The sequence below is a fragment of the Berghia stephanieae genome, chromosome 12 (assembly GCF_034508935.2).
Source record: "Berghia stephanieae isolate SIO BIC M18660-M18661 chromosome 12, UCSD_Bste_1.3, whole genome shotgun sequence".
In the NCBI taxonomy this organism is placed as follows: domain Eukaryota; kingdom Metazoa; phylum Mollusca; class Gastropoda; order Nudibranchia; family Aeolidiidae; genus Berghia; species Berghia stephanieae.
Window position 1 is genome coordinate 6,181,812 of NC_088371.1, and position 17,500 is coordinate 6,199,311.

Below are 17,500 nucleotides of genomic sequence, written 5' to 3' on the forward strand. Positions count from 1 at the left end.
GTTCCACAAGAGGGGGTCTTAGGCACTGGAAGCTTTATCATTATATTTTAGCCTTGTGCATTTCTCAGATTGTAATATCGCATAATAGGCGTTATGTCTCGTCCTACTTGTGTTGCTGTTGACTGGGGATCCCTTGTAAAGAACTTTGAGCACGTTTAGTGGATATTGCCCTTTATAAATGCTCTAGTTTATTTTTGTTTTGTTTTTTATTTGGGGGGGGGGGGGGGGGGGGTTATAGTGAATTTTTGTCGAAATATTGAGACTTTATGTTTGTTTGTTTGTTTTTAAGGGTTTTACGGCGCTTGCAACACATTTAGGTTATATCAGCGCCAGTAAAAAGGAAGAAAATGGGATAGTAAAAAGTTCTAGAATTACAATTAAAGCACCCAAGAGAGAGTAAGACAAAGGGGAACTGGGAACAAATAGGGATCAGATGTAGATTCCAAGAGCATACCACCAATGTATTTAGTTTGAGATCACCTATAAATCTCATCCGGACACAAGCACAAAATCCAACAAAGAGGAACACACTCAAATGCTTACATTATACATTCAAAATAAAAATACTAATACATAACAGAGAGATGATTTACAAGGAAAAAAATATCATCTCCCAACACAATAACTATGCATTTGACTGTTTCCCTCCCAGCCAGGACTCCGGCCAGGGCCAGGAAAAAACCAAGTAATCTCATTCCAATACAAAGGCAGCAAGCATGTTGGAAAACAGATATAAGGGGATAGAAGACACAGTATGTACCTCCCTGCCCGCTATGGGAGGAAGGATCCCCACCCAGATTGAGAATTTAAAAAAGGAGAAAAAAATAGAGGATGTATATAGCGCAATATCCACTAAACGTGCTCAAAGCTCTTTACAAGGGGTCCCCAGCAAACAGCAGTACGGATGTTGTGAGCATTTTTCAATAGAAGCTGTGAGCTTGGACTACCTTATGAAATACTTCTCCAATGAGCATAAAAGTGTGTCCAGAGGAGAAAAACATTATAAATCTGATCATGTTTTGACTTTTATACATTCTGATCACATGACACGTGAAAAGTGCTAGCCAACATGGAGAATAAAAATTACGGATTTTCTTTGTTTAGAACCAAGTTCCTCGTTGCTGGCCGACGTGACATCAGACTATTGAATCCTATTGAACCTCAACTTTTTTTTTTCTACGGCCTTTAAAAATTGCTTTATATCGTTGTGTTTTTGTGCCGAATTTTACAAAAACGACCTAGCTATAGCTGCAGTCTTATTTAGCTATCAAGCAGCTGAGGAAAAAAAAGAACAAGAGAAGAAAAAAAAACAATGGTATAACATAATGAAATATTAATAATATAGTATTATGGTGATCAGAGTGTGGGATGATGATGATGACAATGAAGTTGATAATGATGATGACTACGATGAAGATGATTATGATGATGAAGATGATGATGATCATGATGATGATGATAATTATCATGATAACAATAATAATAATAATAATAATAATAATAATAATAATAATAATAATAATAATAATAATAATAATGACAATGATGACTGAGAATGATGATGATGATGATGATGATGATGATGATGATGATGATGATGATGATGATGATGATGATAATGATGATAATAATGACGACGATGATGAATGACGATGATGGAGTCGACGACAAAGAGGACAACTTACAGATTGTTTATTGAAGTGTTGATAGGATGATCTTCTTCCTTCGGCTCTGGCACTACCAAGGGACCTGAGGTTCAAATCATCCAAACAATTATCACACTATCAATGACTCCCCTTTTAGAAATGATTGATATACATAACATAGGGAAGGAGATTAGCGGAAGAGTAGCGTCCCTTGATTGGACGTCACCCATAGTCTGTGACGTCACCGGCGGAAAAGTTATTAGAGAGAGGACGTCATGTTGGTTGTGCGCATGCGTCTCTCGTCCTCGCTTCCGGTGAAAGCGGCTTGAGACACTTCAAAACCAAATTGACGTTCTCTCTGTAAGGTGACGTCCAATCAAGAGACGCTACTCTTCCGCTAATCTCATTCCCTATTGCCTATCAAAGTCCTAACTTGATTTCTTTAAAATCATATTTAGTCTACATATATTTATTTATGACACGTCGTCACAAAATTTATTATGTCGGGATTATGTATCGTGCCCCGAGAAGCCAATTTAGAAGTAGATGCAGTGATAAGAAGTACAAACGTCAAGTTTTATATAATTATATATATATATATATATATATATATATATATATATATATATATACTTATATATATACATATACATACATATATATATTACATATTATATAATTATTTAAATATTACACAATGTTTGGCAGCTATATCGATGTTTCAGGTTAATTGCCATCATATTTGTATCAAACACGATTCATATTATATAAATATATATATATATATATATATATATATATATTATATATAAGTTAAGGGTTAAATAGACCAATTGGCCTTTAAACATCTTGTATAGATACATTATATCGACATTGTTACTCAATACGAATCAAAGCCAATATATAGTTATATATATATATATATATATATATATATATATATATATATATATCCATGCTTCGGATACTGCATGAACTATCTCTCTCCATTCCTCCCTGTCTCTTGCTTTTTCAAACAGCTCTTGGGTTGTTAGGTTGGTGAAGCCCTTCAGTTGGTCTATGAGTGTTTTTCTTTGTCTCCCCCGGGCGCGTTTACCAGGTATTTTTCCACAACTTGCCAGGTATTCATTCTTATCTTTCCTTACTATGTGTCCGAAAAAGGATAGTTGTCGATCCGCTATTACGGGCATTAGTTTCCTTTGTTGGTATGTTTGTTTTAGCACTTCTTCGTTCGGTTTGTGTGCAGTATACGATATTCTCTGCATCCTTCTCAAACACCACAGTTCAAAAGCTTCAATGTTCTTTTGTGCTTCTGCATTTGTAGTCCAGCTTTCGCATCCGTATAACAAGATTGGCCACACGTAGCACTTCAAGACTCGGAATCTAATATATATATAATTTTTTCAACTCATAAAGAGCCCCGTATTTCGAATAGCTTAGGCCTTTAAACAGTCTAAATCCAGCTTTGTATAATAGTTATGCTTTTTACTACTATATTATTATTTTATTATACTGTACAATACTCAATTTTGCCTATTCCTTTTGTACATTAAAAACAACCAAAAAAGAGTTTAGCCTACCAACGATGAATGAGACGCAAGCTCCAAAATAGCCCATAATGGTGGCGATCCCAGTTGCGGTAGCACGCTGGCTGCTCGGGAACCACAGGCCCGATATCACGGCACTTGCGCTCATGGGGACCGTCCCCGCCACCCCGTTTAACAACTGACCACCGTAGTTTAACCTTGAAAATGAAATAATCATGATAGTAATAATAATAATAATAATAATAATAATAATAATAATAATAATAATAATAATAATAATAATAATAATAATAATAATAATAATAATAATAATAATAATAATAATAATAATAAAATAATAATAATAATAATAATAATAATAATAATAATAATAATAATAATAATAATAATAATAATAATAATAATAATAATAATAATAATAATGATACATGACATTTATAACGTGCATTTTCATCACTGGATGATGCTCAATGTGCGAAACAATAATACAGTGACATTATTATACAAATGAAACATTATACATATCTACTACATCAACAAAATATCATTATACAACAATGTCATACCTAAACATAAAGTCGTTAATACAAAATAGGTTCATAATACAGCCATATACTATGTCAAATACAGAAATGATATAACATAATGATATAATAACATAAATTAAATTAACATTCATATTGGGGTCATAGTAACAACAGATTCAACAGCAACAACTACAACAACAACAATAAAAACAACAAAGACAACAATAACAGAAGCAGCAGCAGCAACAAGAACAACTATAACTGCAGCAGCAGTGATGCAAAGATTACACAAACCATCAAACAGAGCCAGAGCGTGACTGGGGTGTGGGCTGGGACAGGCCTGGGGCTGGGCTGGGGGCTGGGACTTCCGCGATGAAACCCATGTAAATTACATTATGTGTCGGCCAGACCGAGAGTAATGGGGGCCCAAGCCTGGTACTCCCCAAGGCGCTGGCATCAGGCCTAGTTGTGCATGCTTTATTTTTTTTTTAATTCTGAAACCCAGGCTGGGGAAAGCAGTCCCGTTTCAACATTAATTTTGCTCATCATTATCAACATTTGCAGACAGGTCAATTTAAAAAAAAATTATTTATATTTAAATGATTTTTTTTAAAACGATGTTGGATACAATTTCGATATATTTTGATTAGAATTTGTGTTTATTTCAAGATTTTATGGATTGTATGCGATGGCCTACTTTCACTTCTTTTCATCATCATAATAATACAGTCTACATAAAATTCCTCTTACGTGCCTTTTGGCGTTGATAGGCTGAATCTGTGATCTTCTCTTTTAGAGATAGTTCAACAATTATGGTTCTTCAACGTCAGAGGTCACGGTAAACTTTCGAGAAGACAAAGTTTAAATGAAAATCACTAAATTACAAAAACTGAAACTGGAACACCATAAAATTAAATATTTTCGAGGGAAAAAAACATTAGGATACGCTCATCATTGCCCAGTACCCAGCCCAACCCAGCTCCAGCTGAACGCATCGACACTGGGCCATGATTGGCGCTCCACCATGTCCCAACTCCATCCCACCACAAACCCAGCTCCAGCTGAACGCATCGACACTGGTGCCATGATTGGTGCCCACTCCATGTCCCAAACTCCAATCCCAGCCCCAACCCAGCTCCAGCTGAACGCATCGACAATGGTGCCATGATTGGTGCTCCACCATGTCCCAACTCCATCCCAGCCCCAACCCAGCTCCAGCTGAACGCATCGACACTGGTGCCATGATTGGTGCTCCACCATGTCCCAACTCCATCCCAGCACAAACCCAGCTCCAGCTGAACACATCGACACTGGTGCCATGATTGGTGCTCCACCATGTCCCAACTCCATCCCAGCACAAACCCAGCTCCAGCTGAACGCATCGACACTGGTACCATGATTGGTGCTCCATCATGTCCCATCTCCAGCCGTAGCCATCGTTAACATATAGCCTGACACTAGAACTCTCGAAGACTGGTAGTTTGACGTCATTTTTTAGGTTTGTGCAGCTTCTGGTAAGTTGTCGTTAGTAAAGCTCAAGGAAACAAGCTATTTCATTAGTTAAACTATTGAATGCAACTCACGATTTGTTTTCTTTTGTGGCAAAAGACTTTTCTTTTGACGTCATTTTTTGATCCGTGTCAGGCTATAGGTTTACGATGGCTACGCTCCAGCCCAGCCCTAGCCCAACCAAGTCCCAGTCTGGCTCGGCCCTTAGCAAGTTGCTGCCTACATGTCACTGCTGATAAGTCTCAGTCCCGTCCATACTTTCCTCACCAATGGTGATCCCTATCGTAAATCCTCATCCACCCGAGATACAATAAATGTATCTGACCAGACTACTAAATTAGGAAAGACCAGGTCACAATTTTCAGACCACGAACGGGACACAATCGCCCGAAACACCACATGCACGCGATTTTCAAAATAGAGTAAAATAAATAGAATAAATAGAGCATTTATATAGCGCAATATCCATTAAACGTGCTCAAAGCGCTTTGCAAAGGGTCCCTGTGCAATAGCAACGTGTAACATGTAGAACGAGACATGACGCCTGTTAGGCGATATTACAATTTTTTTCCGACAAATACAATGCTGTTAACGGCCAGGTACTCCTTTTACACCTGAGTACGGTGAGAGAATGTGAATAAAGAGCCTTTTCCAAAGACTCAACTATGCGCCGAGCGAGGCTCGAACCCAGGACCTTCCGATCCGGAAGCGAGTGTCATACCACTAGGCCACATAGCCGCACGTAGAGTAAGCATGTACGATTGTGGTGAATGAGATGAAGGCGCCCACCATAGACTCTAGACCTGCCTAAAGCATGCACCATCAGGAGAGGATTTTTGGCCTGGCGCCACACCTCTGCAGACCATCTTATACAAGAGCTGACAGAGCTGAGGAAGACAACGGCGTTTCTCCACCATTAGACATTCAAACATGAAGAAAACTGGAGAGGGTATGAAGAAAATGTTACACGTTGCTATTGGTCAGTCAGGGACCCCTTATAAAGCGCTTTGAGCACGTTAAGTGGATATTTGCCTTTATAAAAGCTCGAGCTCAAGAATCCATGGGGTCAAAGGTCAATGGATTTGCGTTTGAGAGGGTGAGAGTTTGGAAGATGATGCACACTATCCAAAGGACTTACCAAGTTGCTGCAACTGGATCACTGCTGATGCACCTCAGGCCCGTTCCTACCATAGTGATTCCTGTACACAGCACCATAGCCGTCCTCATCCCTGGAGTCAAAGGTCAACAAATATATAGTGATTGAGAGGGATAGGATGAAACGTTAACTCACTCAACCCTAACACCGACTTTATCCGTAGTTTACCCGGGTTACTTTTACCCCATGCCTATTAAACATATTTTTTCTGAGACAAATCATAGGCGTAGTATCAAAGTTAATGTTTTTAGTTTTTACATGTTAATGATAGTTGAATAAAACTATCTATGTACATGTTCATTTTTAATACATTTTTTTTTCCAATTTTGAAAAGTAGCAAAAATCTCTAGGATTGAATGAGTTAAGCAATTATATTGATATGTTTTACGAATTCTACTATACAAATTGATCTTTATATAGCGCACTATCCACTTAATGTGCTCAAAGCGCTTTACAAGAGGTCCCTGGTCAAGAGCAATATTTAACATGTAGGACGGGACTTGACGCCTGTTAGGCGATATTACAATTTTTCGGAGAAAGACAACGCTGTTACTCAATTTACACATGAGTATGGTGAGAGAATGTGAGTAAAGAGCCTTTTCCAAAGACTCAACTATGCGCCGAGCGCAAGGCTCGAACCCAGGACCTTCCGATCCGAAAGCGAGTGTCATTACACTAGACCACATAGCCGCACAAATCAGTCATATCTCTCCGATTTTGATTGACGAAAAATTGCACCCCACCCGCTTCCTCCCCCCCCCCCCCCCCCCTCCCCGCAAAGATAATAAAAAAGAAAGAAAAAAAAAAAAGAACAAATTGACAACAACAAAAACAAAGCAAAAAGTCTTTTAAGAAATAAACAAAAGAAACAAACCGAGAATAATAAATATATAGAATTAATCAGCATTGTCAGGTATCTGATTTTCGGATAATATTCCCAGCATTTTATACGGACGACAAACAAAATAAGTAGCCTATTTTGAAAAAGAATATATATATATATATATATATATATATATATATATATATATATATATATATATACACCACACATATATATATATATATATATATATATATATATACACACACACACACACAATTATATATATATATATATATATTATGTGTGTGTGTATATATATATATATATATATATATATATATATATATATATATATATTACTAGTGATCAACAGAAAGTATACACTTGTTTTACTTATAGAATTGGTATGGAATATTGCTCTGATTTATGAAAAATCTATGTGTTATCATAGTACTATCATTTATCTTTCATTTTGTTGGAATTTATAACGTTTTTGGTTGATCTTGTATGCAACATAGACTTTTTAAAACATGATCTTCAAAAAGGGAAGTAACAAGTCAAAACATACACTATGATTTTGACAAACAATGGCATTTTAATAAAATTACTTGCGTTCATTTCATTTGAAGTGATGGTGAATCTAAATCAATCAGTAACGAGTATGTCCCCCGTTCGCTCCAATCACAGCATTGCATCTCCTACGCATGGGATTGGTCAATCTGGTCAGCTGGTGTTGACGAATGTTATCCCAAGCTGTTCTTATGCGTGGAACAGTTGATGTTCATTTGGCGGGTCTAATGAACGAACTTAGCGGCCGATTATGTTCCACACATGTTCTATCGGATTTAGATCTGGGGGGGGGGGGGGGGGGGTATTGCAGGTCCCAGACTGATAATGTTCACATTATTTGCTGCTGTAAAATCCCTTGTTACAATAGCTCGGTGGGATAGTGCATTGTCGTGTTGAAGTGAAAATTTAGGATGTTCATGCAAAAATGGAATAACATGGAGTTGTAAAATGTGTTGGATGTACCTTGCGCCGGTTAGGGATACCTTTACTTGAACTAGAGGTATCCTACAGTCTCTGCTTATTCCACCCCACACCATCACTTGTCCATATCCTCTGTTTGGGGATTCCAAGACACAAGAATGGTGAAATCACTCGTGTGATCTTCGGTAACAATGTAATCTACCGTCATATCTTCAAATCACAAAGCGTGATTCGTCTGAGAAGAGAACAAATGACCACGCATGCATTGTCCAGCGCAGATGAGCACGGGCCCACTGAAGACGGACAGCCAGAAGAGAACAAACGACCACGCATATGCTGTCCAGCGCAGATGAGTACGGACCCAATGAAGACGGCCAACAGGTGATGTGCTCTTAGAAGTTGTCGCATCAACGGACGATAATGTCATGCTCTCTAAGTCTGCAGCGAACAGTGTGTCGACTAATAGGATTCAATAGTCGTAACGTCACTTCCTTCCTAATGACGCATGGTAACTTAGTAACACTGGCTCTAAACTATCGGAACAATGGCGGACGCCCGTATGAAATATATCTCCGGCGAGTATAAAGCGTATCCAGAGGGAAAAAAACACATACATTTGATCATGTTTTGACTTTTACACATTCTGATCACAAGACATATGAAAAGTTCTAGCCAGCATGAAAAATAAAACGTAATGATTTTCTTTGTTTAGAACCAAGATGGCCGCCGTTGCCAGGCGGCGTGACATCAGACTATTGAATCGTATTCGTGTACCTGGGAACTCTAGCGCAGTTTCAGTCGCCTTCCTAAAACAATCCCGTGCGTATAAAACGGTCCTCACCTTGTGTTGTTACTCGTGGTCTGCCAGTTCTATTTCGGTCCCTTACCGTTTGTGTTATTTCAAATCGATCCACTAAGGAATATACAGTTCTCCTTGTGATATTAAACATCCTTGCGACATTGGTCACAGACTGTCCAGTTTGAAGATGACCAATGGCACGTGCACGTTGTTCTAAACTAAGACGTGGCATCGCGAAGATTAATAAATGGTATTTTGTATTGTGTTTTTCTGACTTGGAAATAGTTCAAGAAGACACAGATGACAAAAAATTTAATCTACACACTTCCTGTCCACGGTAAGGGGCTAAAAGGTTATTTTAGCACGTGCGGGACGTGGTGAGCGAATTTCAGGTCAAAAACAAAAACATCGACTATCGGTACACAGAAAAGCTATTGATAAACAACTCCGTGGAAAATCATTAGCCTACGTCAACGGATAACAAAGTAACGACGATTTTAAATGTGTATACTTTCTTTTGAACACAAGTATATATATATATATATATATATATATATATATATATATATATATATATATATATATATATATATATATATCCCGTCAAATTATTAATGATACAAGTCGGAAATTTTACTACAATCAAACCTACTTATTGGAATTTTTGTACACAAGGATTCAAGAAACAATGCTTTAAAGATGTTCACCATCCCTACAACCCGCAAATTTGCCATTTCGAAGATTTAAAACGCAATGCTCAAATTTTGATGTCATCTATCATCTATCTCCCGCTCTTCTTTATGACTTTGGGTAGCCTTTTTTCCCAGTGATCCAATTGATTTTCTTATGTCTTGATCCCATGCATTTTGAATTGGCTCTTTTGAAATTTGCTTTCGTGTAACCCGATGTAAATATAAGTGGCCACCATTAAGCCGTAGTCAAGCTTGGCAAGCTTAAGGACCACGGTCCTACGGTCCCTGGGAAATGAAAACCGCAAGGACCGGTCCTAGGACCGGTCCTTTTCAACATTGAACATTCCTGAGAGACTGTCGGAAGTTCGAACCGTTTTGACCTTTGAGACCGTGGGATCGTTCATTCTTGAACCGTTAAAGACCGCTACACGATGAAAACCGTGGTCTACAGGAGTAAAACACACGGAGTAGTCACACTCATTTCAAATTGTAACCTAATTAGAGAAGAGGGGTGATGCCTTCTTTATTTGCTCACCGTACTTCATTGTTACTTCGATAATTTAATAAAATTTGAAATTTATCCCCATTAACGGAGATAATGGCATCGCCCAAGGCGTTGATCGAGTTGTTCGTGGCATTGATACACACACGCAACTCCTACCCCCCCCCCCCCTCCCACACACACACACACACACATTAGAGGGCAGCGAGCATTGAAGAGTAAGAGAGAGACGTGAAGTTATAATAAGAGGGGGTGGATGCGGTAATAAGTTAATAAGTAATAAGTGGTGTCCATGGTGACTTTTCGCCAGATCTAACAAACCCAGCTACCCATTCACTGCTGAGTAGACAGGGACTCAGAAAAAACTCGACTGCACCCGGGATCGATCTCTGGCCCTTTGTGTACAAAGAGAGTGCTCTATCAACTGAGCTATCGGGGTCCCCAAATATTCTATTGGACTTTTTTAAAATAAGGACGTTATAACCGGGTTTTTTGGAAGGAAGAAACTAATGAAACTCATATTATTTGATTAGTTAAAACACCAAACGAAATTTTAATATTATTGTATTATTTTAAATGACAACAATGCGATAGAAAGGAGTGGTGACAAGAGATGGACAAAAGAAAACAAAAAATCGGACTTGCTACTTGCTAGGTTCGACACACACACACACACACACACACACACACACACACACACAAACACAAACATCTTTAGTTGTCACATGCATTTCAAACAATAACCCATTTGAGAAGAGGGGTCATGCCTTCATCATAGATCATTGTCATTGCGATCATTATGGTGTAGTAAATTTTGAAATTTACCCCGTATAATGGAATCGTCCAAGGCGTGTGCCTCCTGTTCCCCCCATCTCACACACGAAAGGGCGGTTTGCGGAGTGGAGGGAGGTGGTCGTCTGCCTCTATGGTCGTCTGTGTCGTTTAGTGTATGGCAAAGGGGGGTGGGTGTGATTAATTAAGTGGGATGGGTGGTGATTGGTGGAAGATAGGCAACCGAGCCAACGAATCGCTGGGGAGGTAGTATGGCGCGAGACCGTTGAAAGGTGATAAGAAGTGAGGACCGCCGCCGGTCTTCACTATGGGACCGATCCCCGGTTCACAGCTAAAAGACCGTGAGACCGGTCCAAGGACCGGTCCTCAGCGCGGCACTAGTCTAGTGGTATGACACTCGCTTTTGAATCGGAAGGTCCTGGGTTCGTGCCTCGCTCGGCGCTTAGTTGAGTCCTTGGAAAAGGCTCTTTACTCACGTTTTCTCAACGCACTCAGGTGTAAAATTAGTACCTGAACGTTAACAGCGTTGTCTCTGTCCTAAAAAATTGTAATATCACCTAACAGACGTCATGCCACGTCCTACATGTTAAGTGTTGCTATGGCCAGGGACCCTTTGTAAAGCGCTTTGAGCACATTTAGTGGATATTGCGCTATATAAAAGCTCAAGTTTATAGCTCAAGTCAGGACTCGGAGGTCATTTGTTTAGACTTCTCACACTAGTAACTGTGAATATTGCTGCTAGAAGCTCGACGAAATAAATAACAATGTGAAATTGAATGTAAGTTTCAATTTAATATATGAAGACAGATAATGTGTTTTCGTTTATTAAATTGAAGCTTACATTCAATTTCACATTTTTATTTATCGCACAATATTTAACTCTAATAATGATAAAAATATAAATAAATTGTGCTCTATCGGACAACAATTCATTAGTCCCGTTTCAGCATCGGTGTTTACTCCCTTTGTTATGGTTTTTATCTTATTTCTTACTCCTTTGATATTTATTATGGCATCTATTGACATACATAGATATGTCAAGTTGTTCATAAACATAATGATAACCTTTACACGACGTGCACTTATTTGCAGGTCTGATAACCCAATTCGTATTGGGCTCATTGTTGTAATGGAAATTTCCAAAAAATGACGCAAAATATCGTTCATTGCAACAATGTTAAAATAGGCCCATAATTGCGTTCGGATGTCAGACCTGCCTATATGTACACGTCGCCTTTATAGGTCGTTGTGGCCTTTAGATATATAATTATAATGATAACTCGCAAAGAGAGGGAACTATTTTTAAAAAAATCAAAATAATATGCGTGGCACCTACAACAACACGTAATGATGAGAAGCGCACACTGGTAAAATCTTTTTTTTTTAATCAAAATAATCTGCGTGGCACCTACAACAACACGTAATGATGAGAAGCGCACACTGGTAAAATCTTTTTTTTTTTTAAGTGGAGCTTTTAATTTTTAACCCTCTCGTTACCAACTGCAGGAAAATTGTCACATTTGTTACGATTCAAAGAGCATTTTCATTCATCATAAAAGTTTTGTACATCACAATAATTTATGAAAAATCTTTATATTTTTTAACCTTGCTGTACTGCAATAAAAATGACGTATAAGTATGTATGTACTTATCTATGTCTCTTCAGATTGAGTGTTTAAAAAATCAAGCTTTCATGAAAATGGTCGGTACGGAGAGAGTTAAATAGCGCAATATCCATTAAACATTTATAACAATACAATATATTGACATAGACACACTCACACAAATTTAAGTGCACACTAGTAACATCGTAGTCATCGTCACCATCATCGGCATCAACAACAACATCATCATCATCATCATCATCATCATCATCATAACAACCTTCCTAATATTACAATCTTTCACTTTCACCATTCCCCTATAACACCATCAACATCTTCATCCTCATCCGCAGATGATGATGTTGATGAAGATGATGATAAAAATATAAATAAATAAATAAATAAATTGTGCCATATTATATTATTTTCCTGTAACGTCACTCGGGTCTTTGTTATTGTTTGTTGGTTTTTTTTTGTTGTTGTTGTTGTTAATCCATGTTTATGAGTAATTCTCACTAAACTGTATTAACCCCGGATTTCAAAAAACAATAACAAAGACCTGAGACACATCGACGAAAGCTACGGTCCAATACAGTGTACAATCTGGGGATAACTGACATAAAAATGATATTTGCTAAAATGATATTTCAAAGGGTTTGATGATTTCGTTGAGTGAACAAAATTCATATGAAACTATAAGCCCCGACACTGATATAGATAGAATGAAGTTGACGTCACTTGGGTCTTTGTTATTGTTTTTTTTTTTACCATCCACGTTTTAGATTAATTCTCACTTAACTGTAATATCCAGACTAGAAAAGTTCATGGTTACACAGAGTTTTGTGTGTTGGTCAGCTATACTTCCGGATGGCATTGTAGTGAGCTTCTTATCCAAGCGCATTCTATATGTACCAGTCCCAAAAGAATGGGTCCTTTGTGTTTATTTCTCCGTCACTAATCAAGGGACTGAAGCAGTGAGCAAACGCATTCACTCAACAGAGAAATTACCCCCCCCCCCCCCTCAAATGGGCTCAATGCGCTTTACATGAATATCCAAAGCCAACGGCAACCATGCAGGACGAGAGATGACGACTGCAAACAATCAATACTATTCGACCCCTGTTATCAATCAGGTTCTCATTTTCGCACCTGTGTACGGCGACACATTGTAAGTATAGAGCTTTTTGCTATGACTCAACTTTGCGCCGCCGGAAGCGGAGCTCGAATCAGGGAGCTATAGATAGAATGAAGTTGACGTCACTCGAATCTTTGTTATTGTTTTTTTTTTTGCCATCCGCGTTTATGAGTAATTCTCACAAAACTGTATTATACAGACTATAAACGTTCATGGTTACACAGCGTTTTGTGTGTTGGTCCGTTATACTTCCGGATGACAATGTTGTGAGCTTCTTAGCAAAGCGCACACAATTGATAAGTTAAATGGCGATGGTTGCCCATTTAATATCATAATAAAATACCCCATTAGACCTGTTCGGCCCATAGTGCCGGATTTTATCCCGGTGTCTGTAGTGCTGAACGGACAGTTTCAATTGCTTGCTACCTTTTGGAAAGTACTTTCCGACATATCTAAAAGACCCAACTACTCAATCACTGTTGGGTGGACAGGGAATGGAAGGGGAGGGGGAGGGGGGTAGCAGAGAAATATCGACTGCACATGGGATCGACACCGTTCCCTTTGCTAGTGGGGACAAGCCCTCTACTAACTGAGCTATCAGGAACACCGTGTCATTAATTTATAATAATATGATCTTTGCAAGTTAAAATAACAACAACTAGATACTCGGATAACATGTTAAATAATGTAGGAAAAGCCTTTCCCACGGATTCAACTGTGTGTCGATGACAGAGGAGCTCAAATCAGAGACCTGAATGTCAAAAGGCAAGAATCATACCACAAGACCAAAAAGCCGCAGGAATAAGAATGTTAAAGTGCGGCTATGTGGTCTTTCGGTATGACACTCGCTTTCGGGTCGGAAGGCCCTGGGCTCGAGCCTCGCTCGGCGCATAGTGGGTCCTTGGAAAAGGCTCTTTACTCACATTCTCTCACCGTACTCAGGTGTAAAATGAGTTCATGGCCGTTACTAGCGTTGTCTCTGTCTGAAAGAATTATAATATTGCCTTACAGGCGTCATGTCTTGTCCTAAATGTTAAATGTCGCTGTTGCGGGACCCCTTAAACGCGTGAGTACGTGTAGTGGATATTGCTCTATATAAAAGCTCATATATATAAAGTATACATTGGCTAAACTCCACCAATAACATCTAGAAAGAAAAATATTTCAATGAAAAAAACAACATGTTGACAATCTCAAAATATTATAGATAGTATGCGCTTGGCTAAGAAGCTCATAACATTGCCATCCGGAAGTATAACGGACCAACACAAAACTGTGTATCATGAACGTTTTATAGTCAGGTTAATACAGTTCAGTGAGCATTACTCATAAACGCGGATGGCAAAAAAAACAATAACAATGAACTGAGTGACGTCATCTTCGAACTATCTATATGTCAATGATAAACTCCATACCATACCTTTGACATCCATGAGGTAGGCGAGAGGAAAACTCATGACGATAATGGGGATGTTTCCAAGCCACGTGAACATGGCAATGTTACCGTCCGACCAATCAAAAGCGGCCTTCGCTGATTGGGCAATCGGACCCCACGTGGACCACACGGCATTCCATATAAGGTTGAAAACAGAAAACACAAAGAGCATGTACCATCTCTTTTTGTAGATGGCTGTTTTGCTGTTTTTAATTGATGCTAATGACTCATAAGATGGCGATGACGATCTTGAATCGATCAAGGGCGTTTTTTCTTCGTTTTTATGATGTTTCTTTTTATTTTCGTTATTTTTTGCCTCGATGTAATAAAGCTGATCTAGTCTATCCAAAATATCTGGACTTAGATTATCCCGTTTTCGATTGAAAGTGTTATAGTTGTTGTTGTTGTTGTCATTATTATTATTACGTGCATTGTTGTCGTCCTTGTTGGATTCATTCTCATCACTGTCGAAAAACATACACACTGTCCTTCCGCTGTTGAGGTCAGAGGTGAAATAACGGAGTAGAGGGGTGGAACTGCGTGTTGAAGAAGAACTATATTGTCGGTTTCGACGTTTTCGATGACCCGACGACACATGACAATTTTCTCTCGTGTCACGTGACAGTACGTCATTTTTAGATGCGTTGAAATAATGTAAATTATTTGGTGCGTCGCATTCACTCGAATATCCTCTTTTTGCGTTGATTAAGAATGCATCGGGTTGTTTATTTTTCTTGATATTGCTAACTTTGCTTTCCTCGTTACTTTTATTTTTACTTTTCCTCGTGTTTTTGGTGCCATCAAAGAAATTATTCGAGTATTGCGATGTGGAATCTTGCACGCTCACATTTTCCGTGAACGTCCAAAATGCCGGAGATCTGAAGACTCTTCTGGAAAATATCGGAGCACTGCGTTGTCCAGATTTTCTGAAAAAGGTGTTGGGGTTTTGGTTGTCAGTGAAGGTTTTCAAATTAGAACCATAGCTTTTCTTTTCTGTTTTCTTTGCTGAGTATTGTGGTTGAGATGTTGATGATGAAGGAGGTAATTTGGACGAGTTTGGTCCATTGTGTACAAAACAATTGTTATTGTTGCTTGTCTCTCTGATTACGATTTCTGGAATGACAAGTTTTAATGATTTTTTATTAGAATTAGACAGCCTGCCAGTTGCATTGCAATCACAGGCTGTGTTTATATTATTTTCCACTTTCTTCTCTTTTGATAATAAGGTTGTTTTGTGCGGTGTATTGCAATAAGTACAATTTTGGTGTGTTGTTTCCTTTGTGAAATTTGTGTTACACGCTTTGTTTGATGCTGTGTTACAATAATACACATTGCCTTCAGAATCGCTCATAACAGATTTGGAAACCTCTTTATTTCTGTTACCTTGAAATATGGAGGGCAAATATTTTGAAGTTTGGGGTAAATGATCGATTTTTGGATCTTGAATTGTAGAGGGCAAATATTTTGAAGTTTGGGATAGATTATTAGTTTTTGGTTTGACCTTCGATAAGGGCTTATAAACTGTAGTGGTGTCGTTCATGGGTGTATCATTGGAGTGCGAGTGTATCAATCCTTGATTATTACAATTCTGTTTGAATTTCGACTTGTTTTCCGATATTTCGATTTGATCTGCCTCGCCCATACTACTTCTATGTTCCATAGAGCTGGGCACGGATACAAATTTAGTGGAATCGTTGTCTTCATTTGCTTCTCCGATAATATTGTAATCGGTTTTTAATTCATGTTGACCCATGTTTGACTGTGTGGAGACTGCGTTCTTTCCTGCATGAACCAAATCTGGAAAGGATGGTAACTCCTCATTATCGTTTCGTTGTCCAGTTTCCATTGTGGCGATTTGTGATGTTTATTCTTTATACTTGAAGGGATATTGCAATACTCGGTCTAGTGTTAAACTTTTGATTCAGATTTTCTACAAGCTTTATCAATATATATTAAATAAAAATGTAAGACAAGTAAGGTCTTTATTCTTCTTTCACCTTGATATCGAGAAAAGACAAAGTGGTAAAAAATAATTGCAACAGTACTCAAGATAGAAGTTTCCTTTAATTCTTTTCAAAATGTTTTGGGTTTTTATTTTTGTGTTCTTAGTAGTTGATTTGGGGATAAAGCGGAAGTGTTAAAAAACTACAGCAGTCCTCAAGATAAAATCGGTGTTTTATAAAATATTGGTTTGTTGACGAAACTGTGATGGTTTTGATTGCAAGAGTAGTTTTAGAAAACCGATCTTTCTATTGTAAAATTAATTTCAGAAAAATGATCCTTCTAAGAAAACCGATCATTCTATTGTAAGAGTAGTTTCAGAAAACCTTTCCTATATTA

At 38.2% G+C, this 17,500-nt stretch overlaps 1 protein-coding gene across 2 annotated transcripts in view; it reads right to left on the reverse strand.

Moving 5' to 3' along the window:
- Positions 1-17,500, reverse strand: part of LOC144958097 (uncharacterized) — a 49,427-nt gene that overhangs the window by 23,536 nt on the left and 8,391 nt on the right. For both annotated transcript variants that reach the window (XM_078889740.1, XM_078889741.1), the window contains exons 2-5: positions 15,146-17,500; positions 6,368-6,458; positions 3,227-3,390; positions 1,686-1,749 (exon numbers count right to left, since the gene is read on the reverse strand). The exon at positions 15,146-17,500 is cut by the window's right edge and continues 1,255 nt beyond it. In XM_078889740.1, the coding sequence (XP_078745866.1) occupies positions 1,686-1,749; positions 3,227-3,390; positions 6,368-6,458; positions 15,146-17,006 (2,180 nt within the window). In that variant the 5' untranslated portion in view covers positions 17,007-17,500. The remainder of the gene's footprint in view (positions 1-1,685; positions 1,750-3,226; positions 3,391-6,367; positions 6,459-15,145) is intronic.